The 23,892-nt window shown below is 43.1% G+C and overlaps 1 protein-coding gene across 1 annotated transcript in view; it reads left to right on the top strand.

Annotated features, from left to right (window-relative positions):
• Window positions 1–23,892, top strand: part of MYH10 (myosin heavy chain 10) — a gene marked incomplete in the record, with an annotated part of 607,379 nt that overhangs the window by 516,231 nt on the left and 67,256 nt on the right. Inside the window, 4 exon segments of the mRNA XM_053709890.1 lie at window positions 1,990–2,202; window positions 9,075–9,287; window positions 9,533–9,694; window positions 21,367–21,495. Of these exon segments, the coding sequence (XP_053565865.1) occupies window positions 1,990–2,202; window positions 9,075–9,287; window positions 9,533–9,694; window positions 21,367–21,495 (717 nt within the window).

Here is a 23,892-nt window from a genome sequence, read left to right as displayed (position 1 = left end):
TGCTCAATTGGTTCATCGTTGGGGCAGAACTGGATCTCATGACGTCTCGCCAGAACGCCAAGCTTCCTTGTTACGGATCCAGGTCCAGGGACCTGAAGGCAACGCTGATAGATGCTCTAGCAGCACCTTGGTCCTTCAACCTGGCTTATGCGTTTCCACCGTTTTTTCTGCTCCCTCGTCTGATTGCCAAAATCAAGCAGGAGAGAGCATCGGTGATCTTGATAGCGCCTGCGTGGCCACGCAGGACTTGGTATGCAAATCTGGTGGACATGTCATCCTTTCCACCATGGACTCTGCCGCTGAGACAGGACCTTCTACTTCAAGGTCTTTTCAACCATCCAAATCTAATTTCTCTGAGGCTGACTGCCTGGAGATTGAACGCTTGATTTTATCAAAGCGTGGTTTCTCCGAGTCAGTCATTGATACCTTAATTCAGGCACGAAAGCCTGTCACCAGGAAAATCTATCATAAGATATGGCGGAAATATCTTTATTGGTGTGAATTCAAGGGCTACTCATGGAGTAAAGTCAGGAATCCCAGGATATTATCTTTTCTCCAAGAAGGATTGGAGAAAGGATTGTCAGCTAGTTCCTTAAAGGGACAGATTTCTGCGCTATCTATTCTTTTGCACAAGCATCGGGCGGATGTCCCAGACGTTCAGGCATTTTGTCAGGCTTTAGTTAGAATCAAGCCTGTGTTTAAACCTGTTGCTCCACCATGGAGTTTAAATTTGGTTCTTAAAGTTCTTCATTCCATAGATATCAAACTTTTATCTTGGAAAGTTCTTTTTTTGGTAGCTATTTCCTCGGCTCGTAGAGTTTCCGAGTTATCTGCCTTACAATGTGATTCTCCTTATCTGATCTTCCATGCAGATAAGGTAGTTCTGCGTACCAAACCTGGGTTTTTACCTAAGGTGGTATCTAAAAAGAATATCAATCAAGAGATTGTTGTTCCTTCTTTGTGTCCTAATCCTTCTTCAAAGAAGGAACGTCTATTACACAATCTGGACGTGGTTCGTGCTTTAAAGTTTTACTTACAAGCTACTAAAGATTTTCGGCAAGCATCTGCTTTGTTTGTTGTCTACTCTGGACAGAGGAGAGGTCAAAAGGCTTCGGCAACCTCTCTTTCTTTTTGGCTAAAAAGCATAATCCGCTTAGCTTATGAGACTGCTGGCCAGCAGCCTCCAGAAAGGATTACAGCTCATTCTACTAGAGCTGTGGCTTCCACATGGGCCTTTAACAATGAGGCTTCTGTTGAACAGATCTGCAAGGCGGCGACTTGGTCTTCGCTTCATACTTTTTAAAAATTCTACAAATTTGATACTTTTGCTTCTTCGGAGGCTATTTTTGGGAGAAAGGTTTTACAGGCAGTGGTACCTTCCGTTTAAGTACCTGCCTTGTCCCTCCCTTCATCCGTGTACTTTAGCTTTGGTATTGGTATCCCACAAGTAATGGATGATCCGTGGACTGGATACACCTTACAAGAGAAAACATAATTTATGCTTACCTAATAAATTTATTTCTCTTGTGCTGTATCCAGTCCACGGCCCGCCCTGTCATTTTAAGGCAGGTATTTTTTATTTTTAAACTACAGTCACCACTGCACCCTATGGTTTCTCCTTTCACTGTTTGTTTTCGGTCGAATGACTGGATATGACAGTTAGGGGAGGAGCTATATAGCAGCTCTGCTGTGGGTGATCCTCTTGCAACTTCCTGTTGGGAAGGAGAATATCCCATAAGTAATGGATGATCCGTGGACTGGATAGACCACAAGAGAAATAAATTTATCAGGTAAGCATAAATTATGTTGTTTGTTCTCCTATGTAGTTTTGTAGGATGAAGGTCTGACATTTTGGAGTTGCATGGTTTATGCTAATGCTTTCTCCCCTGATCTCTCTTTATCCTCTGCCCCTCACCTCACTATTCTCTCTTTGCCTCATAACGTTCTTATCTTTTCTACATCTATAATATATATTTTGTTTTTCTTTAGCTTCTAGCAGAAGAGAAGAACATCTCTGCTCGGTTTGCAGAGGAGCGGGACCGAGCTGAGGCAGATGCCAGGGAAAAGGAGACCAAAGCTCTGTCTTTGGCCCGGGCTCTGGAGGAAGCTTTAGAGGCCAGAGATGAATTTGAGAGGCTAAACAAGCAGCTGAGAGCAGAGATGGAAGATTTAATGAGCTCCAAGGACGATGTGGGGAAGAATGTAAGTAGAGACGCATATAGAAGCACAGATAAAACAACCAACATAAATATATCATTTGTAATACTTACATTGGCATGTTATGCGTTTATATACAAATTATAGTGCTAAAATCTTATCTCCAGGTTACGTATCTATGTACAGAAAACAATGTTCATAGATGCAAAGTTTTATGTTGCAGTTATTTGCCCCTAGAGATGCTAACTCTGATAGAACTAATTCTTGAGTTGACCCCTTTCTTCTGTTATGTGTGATCAGTCCACGGGTCATCATTACTTCTGGGATATAACTCCTCCCCAACAGGAAATGCAAGAGGATTCACCCAGCAGAGCTGCATATAGCTCCTCCCCTCTACGTCACTCCCAGTCATTCTCTTGCACCCAACGACTAGATAGGATGTGTAAGAGGACTATGGTGATTATTCTTAGTTTTTATGACTTCAATCAAAAGTTTGTTATTTTACAATGACACCGGAGTGTGTTATTGCCTCTCTGGCAGAGTTTGAAGAAGAATCTACCAGAGTTTTACTATGATTTTAGCCGGAGTAGTTAAGATCATATTGCTGTTCTCGGCCATCTGAGGAGAGGTAAAAACTTCAGATCAGGGGACAGCGGGCAGATGAATCTGCATAGAGGTATGTAGCAGTTTTTATTTTCTGACAATGGAATTGATGAGAAAATCCTGCCATACCGATATAATGTCATGTATGTATACTTTGCACTTCAGTATTCTGGGAATGGTACTTCACTGGAATTACTCTGTAAAAAGTACATAAGAATTTTTTTATATGTATTGATTATGTTAAACGTTTTTGCTGGAATGTAGAATCGTTTACATTTAGTGAGGTACTGAGTGAATAAATGTTTGGGCTATTTTTCCACTTGGCAGTTGCTTATTCTAATTATGACAGTTTCGTTTCTCCCTCACTGCTGTGTGTGAGGGGGAGGGGCCGTTTTTGGCGCTCTTTGCTACGCATCAAAATTTCCAGTCAGTTGCTCATTGTATTTCCTGCATGATCCGGTTCATCTCTACAGAACTCAGGGGTCTTCAAAACTTCTTTTGAGGGAGGTAGATTCTCTCAGCAGAGCTGTGAGAATTATATATTGACTGTGATAAAAAACGTTACTCTGTAATTTAATTAATTTTGCTTTGCTAATGGGAAACCTTTGCTAAAGTTGTGTTGTTTACAAGGATTGATGCTATAACTGTTTTTCAGTTTATTATTTCAACTGTCATTAATCGTTTAGTGTTTCTTTGAGGCACAGTACGTTTTTATTAAATAAAATTGTAGCCAAGTTGCAAGTTTATTTGCTAGTGTGTTGAACATGTCTGATTCAGAGGAAGATACCTGTGTCATTTGTTCCAATGCCAAGGTGGAGCCCAATAGAAATTTATGTACTAACTGTATTGATGCTACTTTAAATAAAAGCCAATCTGTACAAATTGAACAAATTTCACCTAACAGCGAGGGGAGAGTTATGCCGACTAACTCGCCTCACGTGTCAGTACCTGCATCTCCCGCTCGGGAGGTGCGTGATATTGTGGCGCCCAGTACATCTGGGCGGCCATTACAGATAACATTACAAGATATGGCTACTGTTATGACTGAAGTTTTGGCTAAATTACCAGAACTAAGAGGCAAGCGTGATCACTCTGGGGTGAGAACAGAGTGCGCTGATAATACTAGGGCCATGTCAGATACTGCGTCACAGCTTGCAGAGCATGAGGACGGAGAGCTTCATTCTGCGGGTGACGGTTCTGATCCAAACAGATTGGATTCAGATATTTCAAATTTTAAATTTAAATTGGAGAACCTCCGTGTATTACTAGGGGAGGTTTTAGCGGCTCTGAATGATTGTAACACAGTTGCAATACCAGAGAAAATGTGTAGGTTGGATAAATATTTTGCGGTACCGGCGAGTACTGATGTTTTTCCTATACCTAAGAGACTTACTGAAATTGTTACTAAGGAGTGGGATAGACCCGGTGTGCCGTTCTCACCCCCTCCAATATTTAGAAAAATGTTTCCAATAGACGCCACCACACGGGACTTATGGCAAACGGTCCCTAAGGTGGAGGGAGCAGTTTCTACCTTAGCTAAGCGTACCACTATCCCGGTTGAGGATAGCTGTGCCTTTTCAGATCCAATGGATAAAAAACTAGAGGGTTACCTTAAGAAAATGTTTGTTCAACAAGGTTTTATATTGCAACCCCTTGCATGCATCGCGCCGGTCACGGCTGCTGCAGCATTCTGGATTGAATCTCTGGAAGAGAACATTAGTTCAGCTACGCTGGACGAGATTACGGACAGGTTTAGAGTCCTTAAACTAGCTAATTCTTTCATTTCGGAAGCCGTAGTACATTTAACCAAACTTACGGCTAAGAATTCAGGATTCGCCATTCAGGCACGCAGAGCACTGTGGCTAAAATCCTGGTCAGCTGATGTTACTTCTAAATCTAAATTGCTTAATATACCTTTCAAGGGACAGACCTTATTCGGGCCCGGGTTGAAGGAGATTATCGCTGACATTACAGGAGGTAAAGGCCATGCCCTGCCTCAGGACAAAGCCAAAGCTAAGACTAGACAGTCTAATTTTCGTTCCTTTCGTAATTTCAAAGCAGGAGCAGCATCAACTTCCTCTGCACCAAAACAGGAAGGAGCTGTTGCTCGTTACAGACAAGGCTGGAGACCTAATCAGTCCTGGAACAAGGGCAAGCAGGCCAGGAAACCTGCTGCTGCCCCTAAGACAGCATGAATCGAGGGCCCCCGATCCGGGACCGGATCTGGTGGGGGGCAGACTTTCTCTCTTCGCCCAGGCTTGGGCAAGAGATGTTCAGGATCCCTGGGCGCTAGAGATCATATCTCAGGGATACCTTCTGGACTTCAAATTCTCTCCCCCAAGAGGGAGATTTCATCTGTCAAGGTTGTCAACAAACCAAATAAAGAAAGAGGCGTTTCTACGCTGCGTACAAGATCTTTTATTAATGGGAGTGATCCATCCGGTTCCGCGGTCGGAACAAGGACAAGGGTTTTACTCAAATCTGTTTGTAGTTCCCAAAAAAGAGGGAACTTTCAGGCCAATCTTGGATTTAAAGATCCTAAACAAATTCCTAAGAGTTCCATCGTTCAAAATGGAAACTATTCGGACAATTTTACCCATGATCCAAAAAGGTCAGTACATGACCACAGTGGATTTAAAGGATGCTTACCTTCACATACCGATTCACAAGGATCATTACCGGTATCTAAGGTTTGCCTTTCTAGACAGGCATTACCAATTTGTAGCTCTTCCATTCGGATTGGCTACGGCTCCAAGAATCTTCACAAAGGTTCTGGGTACTCTTCTAGCGGTCCTAAGACCGCGAGGAATTTCGGTAGCTCCATACCTGGACGACATTCTGATACAAGCTCCAAGCTTTCAAACTGCCAAGTCTCATACAGAGTTAGTACTGGCATTTCTAAGGTCGCATGGATGGAAGGTGAACGAAAAGAAGAGTTCTCTCTTTCCACTCACAAGAGTTCCCTTCTTGGGGACTCTGATAGATTCTGTAGAAATGAAGATTTACCTGACAGAAGACAGGTTAACAAAGCTTCAAAATGTATGCCGTGTCCTTCATTCCATTCAACACCCGTCAGTAGCTCAATGCATGGAGGTGATCGGCTTAATGGTAGCGGCAATGGACATAGTACCTTTTGCTCGCCTACATCTCAGACCTCTGCAATTGTGCATGCTAAGACAGTGGAATGGGGATTACTCAGATTTGTCCCCTACTCTGAATCTGGATCAAGAGACCAGAAATTCTCTTCTATGGTGGCTTTATCGGCCACATCTATCCAGGGGGATGCCATTCAGCAGGCCAGACTGGACAATTGTAACAACAGACGCCAGCCTACTAGGTTGGGGCGCTGTCTGGAATTCTCTGAAGGCTCAGGGTTTATGGAATCAGGAGGAGAGCCTCCTTCCAATAAACATTCTGGAATTGAGAGCAGTTCTCAATGCCCTTCTGGCTTGGCCCCAGTTAACAACTCGGGGGTTCATCAGGTTTCAGTCGGACAACATCACGACTGTAGCTTACATCAACCATCAGGGAGGGACAAGGAGCTCCCTAGCAATGATGGAAGTATCAAAGATAATTCGCTGGGCAGAGTCTCACTCTTGCCACCTGTCAGCAATCCACATCCCGGGAGTGGAGAACTGGGAGGCGGATTTCTTGAGTCGTCAGACTTTTCATCCGGGGGAGTGGGAACTTCATCCGGAGGTCTTTGCCCAAATACTTCGACGTTGGGGCAAACCAGAGATAGATCTCATGGCGTCTCGTCAGAACGCCAAACTTCCTCGCTACGGGTCCAGATCCAGGGATCCGGGAGCGGTTCTGATAGATGCTTTGACAGCACCTTGGACCTTCGGGATGGCTTATGTGTTTCCACCCTTCCCGATGCTTCCTCGATTGATTGCCAGAATCAAACAGGAGAGAGCATCAGTGATTCTAATAGCGCCTGCATGGCCACGCAGGACTTGGTATGCAGATCTAGTGGACATGTCATCCTGTCCACCTTGGTCTCTACCTCTAAAACAGGACCTTCTGATTCAGGGTCCATTCAAACATCAAAATCTAACTTCTCTGAAGCTGACTGCTTGGAAATTGAACGTTTGATTTTATCAAAACGTGGTTTTTCTGAGTCGGTTATTGATACCCTGATACAGGCTAGGAAGCCTGTTACCAGAAGGATTTACCATAAGATATGGCGTAAATACCTATCCTGGTGCGAATCCAAAGGTTACTCTTGGAGTAAGGTTAGGATTCCTAGGATATTGTCTTTTCTACAAGAAGGTTTAGAAAAGGGTTTATCGGCTAGTTCATTAAAGGGACAGATCTCAGCTCTGTCCATTTTGTTGCACAAGCGTCTGTCAGAAATTCCAGACGTCCAGGCTTTTTGTCAAGCTTTAGCTAGGATCAAGCCTGTGTTTAAAACTGTTGCTCCGCCATGGAGTTTAAACCTGGTTCTTAACGTTTTACAAGGAGTTCCGTTTGAACCCCTTCATTCCATTGATATAAAGTTGTTATCTTGGAAAGTTCTATTTTTAACGGCTATTTCTTCGGCTCGGAGAGTCTCTGAGTTATCAGCCCTACATTGTGATTCTCCTTATTTGATTTTTCATTCAGATAAGGTAGTTCTGCGTACAAAACCTGGGTTCTTACCTAAGGTAGTCACTAACAGGAACATCAATCAGGAGATCGTTGTTCCTTCTTTGTGCCCGAATCCTTCTTCAAAGAAGGAACGTCTTCTGCACAATCTGGATGTAGTTCGTGCCCTCAAGTTCTATTTGCAGGCAACTAAGGAATTTCGACAAACGTCTTCCCTGTTTGTCGTGTACTCTGGTCAGAGGAGAGGTCAAAAGGCTTCGGCTACCTCTCTTTCCTTCTGGCTTCGTAGCATAATTCGTTTAGCCTATGAGACTGCTGGACAGCAGCCTCCTGAAAGAATTACAGCTCATTCTACTAGAGCTGTGGCTTCCACTTGGGCCTTTAAGAATGAGGCCTCTGTTGAACAGATTTGCAAGGCTGCAACTTGGTCTTCGCTCCATACTTTTTCAAAATTTTACAAATTTGACACTTTTGCTTCTTCGGAGGCTATTTTTGGGAGAAAGGTTCTTCAGGCAGTGGTTCCTTCTGTATAATGAGCCTGCCTAGCCCTCCCGTCATCCGTGTACTTTTGCTTTGGTATTGGTATCCCAGAAGTAATGATGACCCGTGGACTGATCACACATAACAGAAGAAAACATAATTTATGCTTACCTGATAAATTCCTTTCTTCTGTTGTGTGATCAGTCCACGGCCCGCCCTGTTTTTTAAGGCAGGTAAATATTTTTTAAATTATACTACAGTCACCACTTCACCCTTGGTTTCTCCTTTCTCGTTGGTCCTTGGTCGAATGACTGGGAGTGACGTAGAGGGGAGGAGCTATATGCAGCTCTGCTGGGTGAATCCTCTTGCATTTCCTGTTGGGGAGGAGTTATATCCCAGAAGTAATGATGACCCGTGGACTGATCACACAACAGAAGAAAGGAATTTATCAGGTAAGCATAAATTATGTTTTTCTAGTTGCTTTCTTACTGCTGCCCCGTTGTTAGTCGTTGCTCAGTATGAATAGGAGCAAACTGGTTCATGTTCCTTTGCGTCCAGACAAACAAATTCTGAAAGTCTCTCAAACTTTTTCCTCTTACTGAGATGTTATTTTAGTTTGTAACATGTATTACTCAAATTGTCCTCCTTCGCTGGGCTATTTTCATTGGGGTTCCACTTCCCTAGTTAATTACTCCCTTATCTTTGTTGGTCAGTGTTTATTGCGATTACAATTTACTGTTTAAATACTTAAGGGACCACTAAATGCAGTAGAATTACAAAATTAACAAGTGCGTAATAAAAACACAATGATTTAACACCTACTCTGAATTTCAAATAAGCAGTAGATTTTTTCTGACAAATTTGTTTTCTGCCATTTTCTGGCCCCTGTGTATCATGTGACAGACATCAACCAATCACGGACTAGTATACGTATACCCTTTGAGATTGTGCACATGCTCAGTAGGAGCTTGTTCTCCAGAAAGTGTTTATATAAAAAGACTGTGCAAAATTTGATAAGACGTAAATTGGAAAGTGTCTTAAAACTGCTCTCTCTATCTGAATCATAAAAGTTTATTTTGACTTGAGTGTCACTTTAATCAACTTGCAATGCTGGATTTGTATTTTAGGCCAGTATTAGTTTGTTGCTATTTTATTTGCTGCTTCTGTTCTCTCTTGACACTCTAGGGTCTACATTTTGGTTTTAGGATGTGGTTCTGTGTTCATTATCCTGTTAATTTTCCGGTCAGGTACATGAGCTGGAGAAGTCCAAGCGCACACTGGAACAGCAGGTAGAGGAGATGAGGACACAGCTGGAGGAGTTAGAAGATGAGCTTCAGGGCACAGAGGATGCCAAGCTGCGATTGGAAGTGAACATGCAAGCTATGAAAGCGCAGTTTGAGCGAGATCTGCAGGCACGGGATGAGCAGAACGAGGAGAAGAAGCGGTTGTTGGTAAAGCAAGTAAGTGACATCTGAATTTTCTTCTTCTTAGGTAAACTGCTACAGCTTGAGTGTGTAATAAGGCTCCTTGTAAAACAAGATGCTGCTTAATCTTGCTAAAAAGCCTGGAATAGTATTGCATCTTTGGACATTATATCCTAATGTGACCGGAAAATTCTTTACACGCCTTGTTACTTGCATAGAGTCTGTTCTTTGCAAGATTTCAGTTGTATTTTCCTATATAACAGACTGTTCCATTATCACAGGTGCGGGAGCTGGAGGCAGAGCTGGAAGATGAACGCAAGCAGAAAGCGCTGGCTGTGGCTTCTAAGAAGAAGCTGGAAATGGATCTTAAGGACCTTGAGTCTCAGATAGAAGCTGCAAATAAAGGCCGTGAAGATGCCATAAAACAGTTGCGCAAACTTCAGGTATTAGATGGGAAGAATGGCTATGATGATGTATCTGATCATAATGAAACTGGGAATGTGCCAATGGGAGTTAAAGGGACAGCAAACACCTTGAGATTTAGTTATGTATATTTGCGATATATTTTCATTAGGAAAATGTTGGGAGGAGTTTGTGTATTGCAGCAAACAATGTTAATTTGATTTAAAGGGACATAATAACCATATGCTAAATCCCTTGAAAAATGATGAAGCATAACTGTAAAAAGCTGACAAGAAATTATCACATGAACAAGGAAGTTATTTTGCCTCAAAAAAATTCAGCTCTCAATAGTAAGTGCTCTGTAAACTGTAATCTTTCGACTACTGTCAGCTTTGCTTTACTGTGATCTCATTAAATTTCATATTAAACTTCCTTAAACTGAGGAGGGAAATAACATGACTGTGCTTGTACATGCCAGATGCTCGTTCCTTTGCAAGTCCCGGGACTAGTATCCTGATTGGCTGCTTAAAGTATCTCTACAATGGGATGTGGCTTCTTGGCTGATATTTTATCATTTAGAACCACAAAAGAAATGTCTTGTATTTACAAGTTGTTTTATTAGATAAATCCTGAATCATTTCCATTTGTTGCTTTAGAATTAGTGTAATAGTTATATATCTCTGTGTGATGTTAGCAGTTGCTTTCAACAAAAAACACTTAAAGGACCAGTAAATACAGTAGATTTACATAATCAACACACACAATAAAAAAGACAATGCAATAGCACTTAGTCTGAACTTTAAATGAGTAGTAGATTTTTTCTCCAACATTGGTGTGTCCGGTCCACGGCGTCATCCTTACTTGTGGGAATATCTCTTCCCCAACAGGAAATGGCAAAGAGTCCCAGCAAAGCTGGCCATATAGTCCCTCCTAGGCTCCGCCCACCCCAGTCATTCTCTTTGCCGTTGCACAGGCAACATCTCCACGGAGATGGTTAAGAGTATGTGGTGTTTAGTTGTAGTTTTTTTTTATTCTACAATCAAGAGTTTGTTATTTTAAAATAGTGCTGGTATGTACTATTTACTCTGAAACAGAAAAAGATGAAGAATTCTGTTTGTGAGAGGAAGATGATTTTTGCAGACAGTAACTAAAATCGTTTGCTGTTTCCACATAGGACTGTTGAGATGAAGTAACTTCAGTTGGGGGAAACAGCAGACTTTTCTGCTTAAGGTATGACTAGCCATATTTCTAACAAGAATGTGTAATGCTGGAAGGCTGTCATTACCCCTCATGGGGACCGGTAAGCCATTTTCTTAGTCTCAAACAGAATAAAGGGCTTAATATGGGCTATAAAACTGGTAGACACTTTTATGGGCAAAATCGATTGCTTTATTTGGGCATTTTATGCATGTTTATGCTGGTAATTCACACTTATAAACTTGGGGTACATTTTTTAACGTCAGGCACTGTGTTAGACACCTTTTCCAGTCAGGAAGGGCCTTCCCAGTTGTAGGCTGAGCCTCATTTTCGCGCCATTACTGCGCAGTTACTTTTGAGAGCAAGACATGCAGATGCATGTGTGAGGATCTGAAAGTGGTTGGAAAAGTTCCTAGAAGGCTTCATTTGGTATCGTATTCCCCCCTGGGTTTGGTAAAGTCGCAGCAAAGGCTGTAGCTGGGACTGTAGATGGGTTAAAACTGTAACCGGCTCCGGTTTCGTTATTGGTGTGCAATACTTTGAATGCTTTAAGACACTGTGGTGAAAATTTGGTAAATTTTGAACAATTCCTTCATATTTTTTCACATATTCAGTAATAAAGTGTGCTCTGTTTAAAATTTAAAGAGACAGTAACGGTTTTGTTTTAAAACGGTTTTTGTGCTTTATTGACAAGTTTAAGCCTGTTTAACATGTCTGTACCTTCAGATAAGCTATGTTCTATATGTATGAAAGCCAATGTGTCTCCCCCTTCAAAATTGTGTGATAATTGTGCCATAGCGTCCAAACAAAGTAAGGACAGTACTGCCACAGATAATGAAGTTGCCCAAGATGATTCATCAGATGAAGGGAGTAGACATGGTTCTACATCATCTCCTTCTGTGTCTATACCAGTTTTGCCCACGCAGGAGGCCCCTAGTACTTCTAGCGCGCCAATGCTTATTACTATGCAACAATTGACGGCAGTAATGGATAACTCCATAGCAAATATTTTATCCAAAATGCCTACATATCAGAGAAAGCGCGATTGCTCTGTTTTAAACACGGAAGAGCAAGAGGGCGCTGACGATAATTGCTCTGTCATACCCTCACACCAATCTGAAGGGGCCATGAGGGAGGTTTTGTCAGATGGGGAAATTTCAGATTCAGGAAAAATTTCTCAACAGGCTGAACCTGATGTTGTGACATTTAAATTTAAATTAGAGCATCTCCGCGCACTGCTTAAGGAGGTGTTATCTACTCTGGATGATTGTGACAACCTGGTCATTCCAGAAAAATTATGCAAGATGGACAAGTTCCTAGAGGTTCCGGTGCACCCCGACGCTTTTCCTATACCCAAGCGGGTGGCGGACATAGTGAATAAGGAGTGGGAGAAGCCCGGCATACCTTTTGTCCCCCCTCCTATATTTAAGAAATTATTTCCTATGGTCGACCCCAGAAAGGACTTATGGCAGACAGTCCCTAAGGTCGAGGGGGCAGTTTCTACTCTAAACAAGCGCACTACTATTCCTATCAAGGATAATTGTGCTTTCAAAGATCCTATGGATAAAAAATTGGAGGGTTTGCTTAAAAAGATTTTTGTACAGCAAGGTTACCTTCTGCAACCCATTTCGTGCATTGTTCCTGTCACTACAGCAGCGTGGTTCTGGTTAGAGGAACTAGAAAAGTCGCTCAGTAGAGAGACTCCATATGAGGAGGTTATGGACAGAGTTCACGCACTTAAGTTGGCTAATTCTTTTATTTTATATGCCGCTTTGCGATTAGCTAGATTAGCGGCGAAAAAGGCTGGAACAAGGGTAAGCAGGCCAAGAAACCTGCTGCTAACAAAACAGCATGAAGGAGTAGCCCCCGATCCGGGACCGGATCTAGTGGGGGGCAGACTCTCTCTCTTTGCTCAGGCTTGGGCAAGAGATGTTCAGGATCCCTGGACGCTAGAAATAGTTTCTCAGGGTTATCTTCTGGAATTCAAGGAACTACCCCCAAGGGGAAGGTTTCACATATCTCATTTATCCTCAAACCAAATAAAGAGACAGGCATTCTTACATTGTGTAGAAGACCTGTTAAAGATGGGAGTGATACACCCAGTTCCAATGGCGGAACAAGGAATGGGATTTTACTCAAATCTGTTCGTAGTTCCCAAAAAAGAGGGAACCTTCAGATCAATTCTGGATTTAAAAATCCTAAAAAAAATTCCCAGAGTACCATCATTCAAAATGGAAACCATTCGAACGATTCTACCTACAATCCAGGAAGGTCAATTTATGACTACCGTGGATCTAAAGGATGCATACCTACATATTCCTATCCACAAAGAACATCATCAGTTCCTAAGGTTCGCCTTTCTGGACAAACATTACCAGTTTGTGGCCCTTACCAAACATTACCAGTTTGTGGCCCTTACCATTCGGGTTAGCCACTGCTCCAAGGATTTTCACAAAGGTACTCGGGTCCCTTCTAGCGGTTCTAAGACCGAGGGGCATTGCAGTAGTACCATACTTGGACGACATTCTAATACAAGCGTCGTCCCTTTCAAAGGCAAAGGCTCATACAGACATCGTTCTGGCCTTTCTCAGATCTCACGGATGGAAGGTGAACATAGAAAAAAGTTCTCTGTCTTCGTCGACAAGAGTTCCCTTCTTGGGAACAATAATAGATTCTTTAGAAATGAGGATTTTTCTGACAGATGTCAGAAAGTCAAAACTCCTAAGCGCTTGTCAAGTTTTTCATTCAGTTCCACGTCCTTCCATAGCTCAGTGCATGGAAGTAGTAGGGTTGATGGTTGCAGCAATGGACATAGTTCCTTTTGCGCAAATTCATCTAAGACCATTACAACTGTGCATGCTGAAACAGTGGAATGGGGACTATACAGACTTGTCTCCAGTAGATCAGAAGACCAGAGATTCACTCCGTTGGTGGCTAACCCTGGACCACCTATCCCAGGGAATGAGCTTCCGCAGACCAGAGTGGGTCATCGTCACGACCGACGCCAGTCTAGTGGGCTGGGGCGCGGTCTGGGAATCCCTGAAAGCTCAGGGACTATGGTCTCGGGAAGAGTCTCTTCTCCCGATAAACATTCTGGAACTAAGAGCGATTTTCAATGCTCTCAGAGCTTGGCCTCAGCTAGCAAAGGCCAGATTCATAAGATTCCAATCAGACAACATGACGACTGTTGCTTATATCAATCATCAGGGGGGAACAAGGAGTTCCCTGGCGATGAAAGAAGTGACCAAAATAATACAATGGGCGGAGGATCACTCCTGCCACCTATCTGCGATCCACATCCCAGGAGTGGAAAACTGGGAGGCGGATTATCTGAGTCGTCAGACTTTCCATCCGGGGGAGTGGGAACTCCACCCGGAGATATTTACCCAGTTGACCCAATTATGGGGCATTCCAGACATGGATCTGATGGCGTCTCGTCAGAACTTCAAGGTTCCTTGCTACGGGTCCAGATCCAGGGATCCCAAGGCGACTCTAGTGGATGCACTAGTAGCGCCTTGGACCTTCAACCTAGCTTATGTGTTTCCACCGTTTCCTCTCATTCCCAGGCTGGTAGCCAGGATCAAGCAGGAGAGGACCTCGGTGATCTTGATAGCTCCTGTGTGGCCACGCAGGACTTGGTATGCAGACCTGGTGAATATGTCATCGGCTCCACCATGGAAGCTACCTTTGAGACAGGACCTTCTTGTTCAGGGTCCATTCGAACATCCAAATCTGGTTTCCCTCCAGCTGACAGCTTGGAGATTGAACGCTTGATTCTATCAAAGCGTGGGTTTTCAGATTCTGTAATAGATACTCTGGTTCAAGCCAGAAAACCGGTAACTAGAAAAATTTACCATAAAATATGGAAAAGATATATCTGCTGGTGTGAATCCAAGGGATTCCCATGGAATAAGATAAAGATTCCTAAGATCCTTTCCTTTCTACAAGAAGGTTTGGATAAAGGATTATCTGCGAGTTCTCTAAAGGGACAGATTTCTGCCTTATCTGTCTTACTACACAAACGACTGGCAGCTGTGCCAGATGTTCAAGCATTTGTTCAGGCTCTGGTTAGGATCAAGCCTGTTTACAGACCTTTGACTCCTCCCTGGAGTTTAAATCTAGTTCTTTCAGTTCTTCAAGGGGTTCCATTTGAACCTCTACATTCCATAGCTATTAAGTTGTTATCTTGGAAAGTTTTGTTTTTGGTTGCTATTTCTTCTGCTATTAGAGTTTCAGAGTTATCTGCTCTGCAGTGTTCTCCGCCCTATCTGGTGTTCCATGCAGATAAGGTGGTTTTGCGTACTAAGCCTGGTTTTCTTCCAAAGGTTGTTTCTAACAAGAATATTAACCAGGAGATAGTTGTACCTTCTTTGTGTCCGAATCCAGTTTCAAAGAAGGAACGTTTGTTACACAATTTGGACGTAGTCCGTGCTCTAAAATTCTATTTAGAAGCTACAAAAGATTTCAGACAAACATCTTCTCTGTTTGTCGTCTATTCTGGTAAAAGGAGAGGTCAAAAAGCGACTTCTACCTCTCTTTCCTTTTGGCTTAAAAGCATCATCCGATTGGCTTACGAGACTGCCGGACGGCAGCCTCCTGAAAGAATCACAGCTCACTCCACTAGGGCTGTGGCTTCCACATGGGCCTTCAAGAACGAGGCTTCTGTTGATCAGATATGTAAGGCAGCGACTTGGTCTTCACTGCACACTTTTGCCAAATTTTGCAAATTTGATACTTTTGCTTTTTCGGAGGCTATTTTTGGGAGAAAGGTTTTGCAAGCCGTGGTGCCTTCCGTTAAGGTAACCTGATTTGCTCCCTCCCTTCATCCGTGTCCTAAAGCTTTGGTATTGGTTCCCACAAGTAAGGATGACGCCGTGGACCGGACACACCAATGTTGGAGAAAACAGAATTTATGCTTACCTGATAAATTACTTTCTCCAACGGTGTGTCCGGTCCACGGCCCGCCCTGGTTTTTTAATCAGGTTTGATGAATTATTTTCTCTAACTACAGTCACCACGGCACCCTATGGTTTCTCCTATTTTTTTCTCCTATTTTTTCCTCCTATCCGTCGGTCGAATGACTGGGGTGGGCGGAGCCTAGGAGGGACTATATGGCCAGCTTTGCTGGGACTCTTTGCCATTTCCTGTTGGGGAAGAGATATTCCCACAAGTAAGGATGACGCCGTGGACCGGACACACTGTTGGAGAAAGTAATTTATCAGGTAAGCATAAATTCTGTTTTTGAAAAATTTCAGTTATGTCTATTTCCATTCCTCCTGTACCTTGTGACAGCCATCAGCCAATCACAAATGCATTCAGGTATATTCTGTGAATTTCTGCACATGCTCAGTAGGAGCTGGTGACTCAAAGACTGTGCACATTTTGTTAATGGAAGATAATTGGGAAGTTGTTTAAAATTCAATGCTATATCTGAATAATGAAAATTTTATTTTGACTTGAGTGTCCCTTGTTACAGTAACGTCAATTAAATTGTCAACAGTGTCTCACAAGCACTTTGGCACTTTCCAAACCAGCAACCAGATTTTTGCAGTGATGTTAAACAATGATCTGGATTCCAGCTTTATTTTATTGATTATCTTTAACAGACCATTGTCTAAAGATTTGTTTGAGGAATAATCAAATGGACTGAACCTTGTTGATGGTCGGGGGTTCGTTTATGCTGCAATCCTGGCATTTTCTTCTTCAATGGAAAGATTCCACAGCTGCATTCATTACTTTTGGGAAATAAGAACCTGGCCACCAGGAGGAGGCAAAGACACCCCAGCCAAAGGCTTAAATACTCCTCCCACTCCCCTCATCCCCCAGTCATTCTTTGCCTTTCGTCCCAGGAGGTTGGCAGAGAAGTGTCAGAATTTATTTTGTCTCTATGGAGGGTAGTAGTCTTCAGCATGGGACAGGAGTTTTAAGTAATCCTGTCAGTCTCTCAGTGAGGGCTTGGATGAAGTTAGAGTCCGGAGATGCAGGAAGAGTCTTTCTGCAAAACCATCCTGACTCATGTTAACAGCTCCTCAAGCAATCGGCATCGTCTAACTTTGCTCCGCTGCCTGCTTTCTTCTCTCAAGTCCATGGCGGAGGCGATGCTACTATTCGTCACACTTAAAGGGCCATGTTCTTATTCCACGGTGTAGATTCTGGTAAGATTGTTTGATTTTACTTTCTTTATGAATGTACTGTAATACAAATGTGTTCCCAAGTGGCTACCACCTTGCGTGTCTAACTTAACATAAGGGTCTCAGTGAGTCTCATTTAGTATCTTGGAATCAAGGGTTAATATCTCCTGAGGGGGGTTAATAATCATGTCTGTTTTGTGATTCAACCTGTTTGTGTGGTGTTTCGGGGCTAGTGGTTAGAACATTGAGGCCTTTGGAAGTGACGCAACCTTATGGTTGGGCATGCTTTATTGAACTATACGGTTCACCTTGTGGTCGGGCGTGGTTACGCTCCGTCTTCCATTTCCGCATTCCCGACCGTGTGGAGATGGAGAAATTCTAGTCCGCAGGGGTCTGGTCATAGGAGGTGGTAAGTGCCCCAGCCATTGTGGGTGTCAGGTGCCGTTTTAGTTTTACTTCTTTAGTCCATATTTTTATATCCTTTATCCAGTTATGGAGGATTCTGGTGCTGAGTCTGTGCAAATTTCAGATTCAGTTATGGAGGATTCTGATACTGAGACTGTTTTAATTGCTGCAAAGAATCCGGATTGGCCGTTCTGTATGCCATATGAGAGCGCTTTTTTCCCTCGGGTTTAGGGAATCAAGGGACAGCTGAGCCATCTGCCTCTTGGGATCCCATCCTCCGAGAGGCGAGTTCCCTACCGCTTCATACTTCTACACATGCGGTTAACCCAGTTTATGATTATTCCTCCATGCAGGGTGGCGTGTCCCCCCCGGAGGTTGCAGCATGTTTTCGCTTCCACATATTTTTGGTGATTAGTCGTCTGCAGAGTCCAGACGTTTATACGCGTTTGTGTTCGTGCTCTATTGTCCCAGGTCTACCACCTTGGGGAGGGCCTGTACAGTTCCCTGCGGGTGTAACTGTCCCTGAGTGTTGTGCCTCTCGTTATAGAGTGGCGCGTCTTACTCAGACATGTTTTTCAGTTATTAAATGATCCTATCCTTCTCAGGAATTTTCATTCTGCTTCGAATGGTGCACTTCATTATACATGTGGGGATGATGTAAGCTCCTGACTGTTCTTTTTTGAGATCTTTTCCAGTTGTTTGGAAGATTAGGGCTCCGTTTGGCTGGTTCTGCGGTAGGCCTGTTTTCTCATTCGAGCGTTAACCTACGGGTTGCCTTATATTTTCTTTTTAGTAGGATGTCTTTTAATTTGTTTATTATTTTCCTTCGGGAATCTTAAACTGGGATCGATACTCTGTTACTTTTGCAGAAGTGTTTTTGGGGACATGTTAGTCCTATGTTTGTCTGTTTTCCCTTCAACTTCTCTGAAAGAGGATTTATGCAGCTTGACGGTTAGGATCTGGGTGCAGGCTTGTCCTGTTGGGTTCAGTTCTGTCTTGTGGCTGTTCAGACACGTGGCGCCGTTCTGATTGGCTAGTCCGATCGAGGTGCCGAGTGCTCATGTTATAATTTGTTTTACATTCAACTAAGCATTCTAGAGGACCTGTGAGTCTACAAGGCAGGAAGGATTGTCTCAGTCCTTATAGCCTTCAATTTGGCTTCAATTTGGCTGACTAGGTCAGTGTAGTTTCCGCTGCATCATTATCTGTGGCGTTTGGTATTTTCGGACCCTAGAGTTACTCTCCCACGTGGTGGAGAGTTGGAGGGCTTAGTGCCTTCTTCCCGCCGAGTGAGCGGTTTGGCCTTTTTCTTTTGAGACTCGAGGATTGTCATTGCACTTGGTCCTCAGCAGCTAGTAGTTTGAAGGGTGGTTCGGCTGCCTTGCAGCGGTTGGGTTGCAGAATGTAACCAGCTGTAGCTATTGCACATCGACTATTCTGTCTAGCTGTTTTTCTGAGACTTTTTGGTCTTCCTTTGTGGTCTCCTTTTAGGGGACTGGGAGATGTTTGTTCCCTGTTAGGGACACTGACTGTGGTCTCCTTGGGTTTGCTTGGGGTTCCTCCCGGAACTGGGGTTGGCTTGCGCCCCTTTCTCCTTGTGATCATCCGCTTGTACGGAGGTGATGTGACTAGCCTTTGCTTGAGTGGTTTTGACCTTGAGGTATCTCCTTGCCTTTTTGTCCAGAGACTGTTAGTGAGTCTAAAAGCTCTATCGTTGTCGTACTTCTTTTACCGCCTTGGCTCCTTGGAGAGTGGGACTTTGGCAAGGGGTGGTCTCTTCCTTAGGTCGAGACTTGCAAGTTTTTCTTGTTATCCGGGTTGATCTGGATATTGCATTAGTATCCCCTGTGGTCTGGGTGGTTCAGACGGGGTGTTACAGTTGGGGGTTCGGACCTGTTCTCCTTGGGGCTTCCGGTTGCTGGGTTTCATTCAGCATTTCCCCTTGTGGATCCCGTTGTCGGTTGTTACCGGACCTTTAGGCTCCAGGGTTGGTTCGCGGTTCCTGGTTGCATGTTAGCAGGCTAGTTTTTAGGGGAATCACTTTCAACGGGGCTTTTGAGTTGGGGATTGATCTCTCCTTTAACCTGGGGCTTGTGGAGGCTGCTGCCTTTTAGCCCTTTCCCCTTCTTGGGTGAGAGCTTAATCTCCTTTTTATGGAGATGTGATCTTTTTCTTAAGACTTCTCCTGGTTCAGGAGATTGGAACTGTGAGTTTCCCTAGCTGAGAGGGATTTTCTCTCTGGGTTACGTTCCATTTGGAGTTTTGCCGGCTCTGTGTCAAGACTAAGTTGGACCTTTTTACTAGATCCTTTGAGTCTACGGTCCTGTTGTCTGTTATAAGGAGTCAGGTTGCACCCGTGCTCTGTTGGATTGGCTGTGGCCATTCTTCCGCTCGTTTTTGAGCCTGCCATTGCGGGGGCTGGCCCGGCTAGGAGTGGGTTCTGAGAGATATCTCCAGGATCTAGGTGGGCATAGTAGCTAGCTATCTCCCTAAGCTTACAAGCAGAGGGTCTAGGATTACTCCACCTCGGGTTCGGGGTGTCATTTCTCTTTCTTGGGGGACATCGTGGAGGTTATGATTCCCCTTTTTTTTGGAAGACCTGTCGGTAGGTCTGGTGGCTTGGATTGCCTAGAGTGTGCCCTGTCTGGGAGTTGTCTTTTGCAATCTGTTCTTTTGCTGGCCGCTTTTGCTCTCAGCAAGTATTCCCTGTGTCATCCTGAGGATTGGGGCGTGTTCTTGACTCAAGGTTTTTGTCTGGGTCTGTTACATGTTTTTTTGTAGCGGAATACTTCAGTGTCCCAAGTTCGGACTATGTGTTGTCTTTTGGTGCTTTTGCACGACGCTTGAGAGAAAGTTTTCTCTGTTTCTATGCCCGGTCCTATACCTCCGGTTCCCTGGTCTAGGCGTAGTCTCCCCTTGTTTGTCGGGACCCATTTGGGATCTTGTGAGCTGGGCTCGCTCTGGGTGGATTTCCTTTTATGGATTTTGTGACCTTTCGGGTTTTTTTCTTCCGGTTCTTCCTGGCCCTCTCCCTTTGGGAGTTTAGGATGGTGTTCCCTTCTTTAGTGAGGGGTGAGTGGGGAGGGACCGACTGTTGGGCGATGGTGTCTCCTGGAGGCCTGTTTGCTCAGTTAAGACTGATTTTGCGGTCTCTAGCTAGGCTCTGGACTACCTGTGGGTCAGTGTCATCGGGGCTTTAACTTTCAACGTTTTCTCGGCTTCGGACGAAGCAGGGGTTTTTGTGGGCAGTGGTTTCAGGCTTGGTGCCCTCAGAATGGACCATCTATTGTACCCTCCCGTCTTGGCATTCAGTGTCCTATATAGCTTGGGTATTGTTTTCCCAAAAGTAATGAATGCAGCTGTGGACTCTTTACATTTACGAAAAGAATATAATAATTTAAATTGTAGTCTGGAGTGTATGGGGAGCCAGTGTAGACTGGCAGGGCGGAGCAGTTGATGTTGATCGGCGGTAAATGAGCCTAGCTGAAGGATTCATAATAGATTGGAGGGGGAGAGGCAGTGTTTTAGAAGGCCATTTAGAAGTAGATTGCAATAGTCAATGCGTGACAAAGTGAAAGAATGAATTAGTATTTTTGTACTTTCTTGAGTAAGGAGAGGACGAATTCTGGAAATGTTGCGTGTGTGTTACAAGGCAGGATTTGGGAAGCGCTTCTATATGTGGTGTGAATGTGAGTTCAGAGTCAAGTGTGACTCACAGACAGCGGACCTGAGGTGAGGTGCTGAGAATAATCTCCAACTGTCAGGTGTAATGCATTCTTCTTATATTTTAGCATATTTTGTTGACCATGTGACAACTCTTAAAATGTATATTTGCATTTGTTTTGGCTCTTAGACATTCACAGTAACCAGCTTAGTTATTTATACTTGTGTCGTATAAATTGTAAACCAGTTTTAAAGCACAAAACACACTGTGGTTCTCTTAACTGATTTGCCAAGTAACGTCTCCTGTTTCTTTACAGGCTCAAATGAAAGATTACCAGCGTGAACTGGAGGAGGCTCGAGCATCACGTGATGACATCTTTAGTCAGTCTAAGGAGAACGAAAAGAAACTCAAGAGCTTGGAGGCAGAAATCCTCCAACTTCAGGAGGTGAGAGGAATCTGACGTAACAAAAGTGTTATACTGGTCTTATTGAGGGTATCAGCACCTCAGAGACAAGATTGCTCGTACATAGCTGTGCGATTAAAAACAAATGTGAAGTGAAAGCTAGTTAAATTGTAACTAATACAGCAGTATTAGGAGAACTTCATACAAATGCACACTTGCTGCTAAACATGTGCAGCAGTGAATAATTAGTTTTGAACAAATTATTTTTAACGAATATTTGTTTGCAGCATAATTCGGTATTCATTTAAAACAAAACGAATACTGAATATTTGATAACGTTTACATTTTTTTGTTTAATGTAAATGTTCCTTTTCTGCAGGTGACATTTGTACAGAATAATCTCAAATAAAAGCTGATTACTAATGAAATGCATTAGTATATATTAGTTTCCTTTTAAATTAGCTTTTAAAGGTGATATACCCTATCTCTAGTGTGCTGGGGGAGCCACGCTAATCCCAAGCCACCTTCATTGATTCCAGTGCTGCGCTAATAGGAGACTTAATGTGGCGGATCCCAGAGCCTGCGCTAAAAGACCCCCCTCTTTTAGCTCTGCTCTGGGATCCACCACCGTAAGCTTCTTATTAGCAAGGCTCTGGATTAGCGCGGTTCCCCAGCACACTAGAGATATATCACCTTTAAAAGCTAATTCAAAGGAAACTAAGATATACTAGCGTATTTCGTTAGTAATCGGCTTTCATTTGAGGTTATTCTGTACAAATGTATATAAATGCACGCTTCACAGGCTGGCATCATAATATTCTGACCAGCTTTTGTAAAGCCCTGACTTTTTCCATCAACAGATTTGTGGTAATCATAACAAATAAAAATAATAAAGTTTCAAAAAAATTATAACTGGTTTAATTTTCCAAGAGGAAGGTGAAGAATTGAGCATGGGGTGCTGGAAGGGGGACGAAGCAGGGCGGCCGTGAAAGTTGGGAAAGACGAGCTGGGGGGCCCTGGGCTGTATCAGACCTGGAATTCATGGGAGTGATATTTCCTTTACCAGTGTTGGAACAGAGCCAGGGTTTCTTATCAATCCTTTTATTGTTCTCAAGAAATACAGTACTTAAAGGGACAATCAACTCAATTTTTTTTGTTTTAAAAGATATCTTATCCCTTTATTAACCATTTCCCAGTTTTGCACAGAAAACATGGTTATATTAAAACACTTTTTACCTCTGTGATTACCTTGTTTCTAAGCATCTTCTGATGGCCCCCTGATCACATGACTTTATCTATTGTCTTGCATTTTAGCCAATTAGTGCTGTGTTGTAGGAATCCATGGGCGTCACCACAATTTTATCTATATGGCCCACATGAACTAGCTTCCCCTGATGTGAAAAACAGATACAAAAGCATGTGATCATGGGGCTATCTTTAGGGACCTAGAAACATACAGGAATTTAGAGGTTTAAAGGTTATAAAGTATGTTAATATAACCATGTTGGTTGTGCAAAGGTGGGGAATTTGTATTAAAGGCATTATTTATCTTTTTAAACAATAACAATTTTTGTGTTGACTGTCCCTTTAAAGGCTTACTCTAGATTTTAAAACTCTAAACAAGTTTTTCAGGTACCTACTTTTCAGATAAAAATAATTCTGACTATTCTCCCTCTGGTTCAGCAGTGACAATATATGTCCACAATGGATTTGAAGGTTGCTTACCTTCATATTCCTGTCCACAAAGACCACTACCATTTTCTATGGGTTGTCTTTAAGGACAAACACTTTCAGTTTTTTGTCCTTCCATTTGTTTACAGCTCCAAGACTTTTTACTAAGGTTTTGGGGTCTTCCCTCCTCTGTATAACGGCTCGGGTATTTCAGTGGCCCCATAAGTGGATGATATCTGGGTTCAGGTTACATCTTTAGTTTTAACTGTTTATCATACAAACTTTTTTTTGTTGGAGAGTCTATGTCCCAAAGAGTTCTCCTCAAACTAGGGTCTCTTTCCTAGTTGTTGTCATCGACTTTCCAAGACTTTCTACTGTGGCTCAGTGCATGGAGGTGTTAGGTTGGATGCTATTCCTTTTGCATGGTTTTACATAAGACCCCTTTGGATCTGCATGCTTCATTTAATGGTGCAAGCAATATTTTCGTTTTCTCATAGAATCCTCTTGGATTCTAAAGTGAGACAGGTTACCAATACATATCTTAGAACTGTGCACTCTTCATTGCCCTTTATTGCTGGCCCCTCCTGAAATAAGAGACTTATCTGCATGTTGAGTGAGTCAATGTCATAGTTCCCTAGCAATGGAGGTGTCCTGAAATTTGACTTGGGCTGAGAATAATATCTGTACTATTTCAGCATGTACATGTGTGTACAGACTATCTCAGTCACCAATTGACTTAATTAAGATTGTAGACCAATGGAGTCTACC

This window comes from Bombina bombina, chromosome 1 (assembly GCF_027579735.1).
Source record: "Bombina bombina isolate aBomBom1 chromosome 1, aBomBom1.pri, whole genome shotgun sequence".
In the NCBI taxonomy this organism is placed as follows: domain Eukaryota; kingdom Metazoa; phylum Chordata; class Amphibia; order Anura; family Bombinatoridae; genus Bombina; species Bombina bombina.
This window is presented reverse-complemented; position numbering and strand designations above follow the sequence as displayed.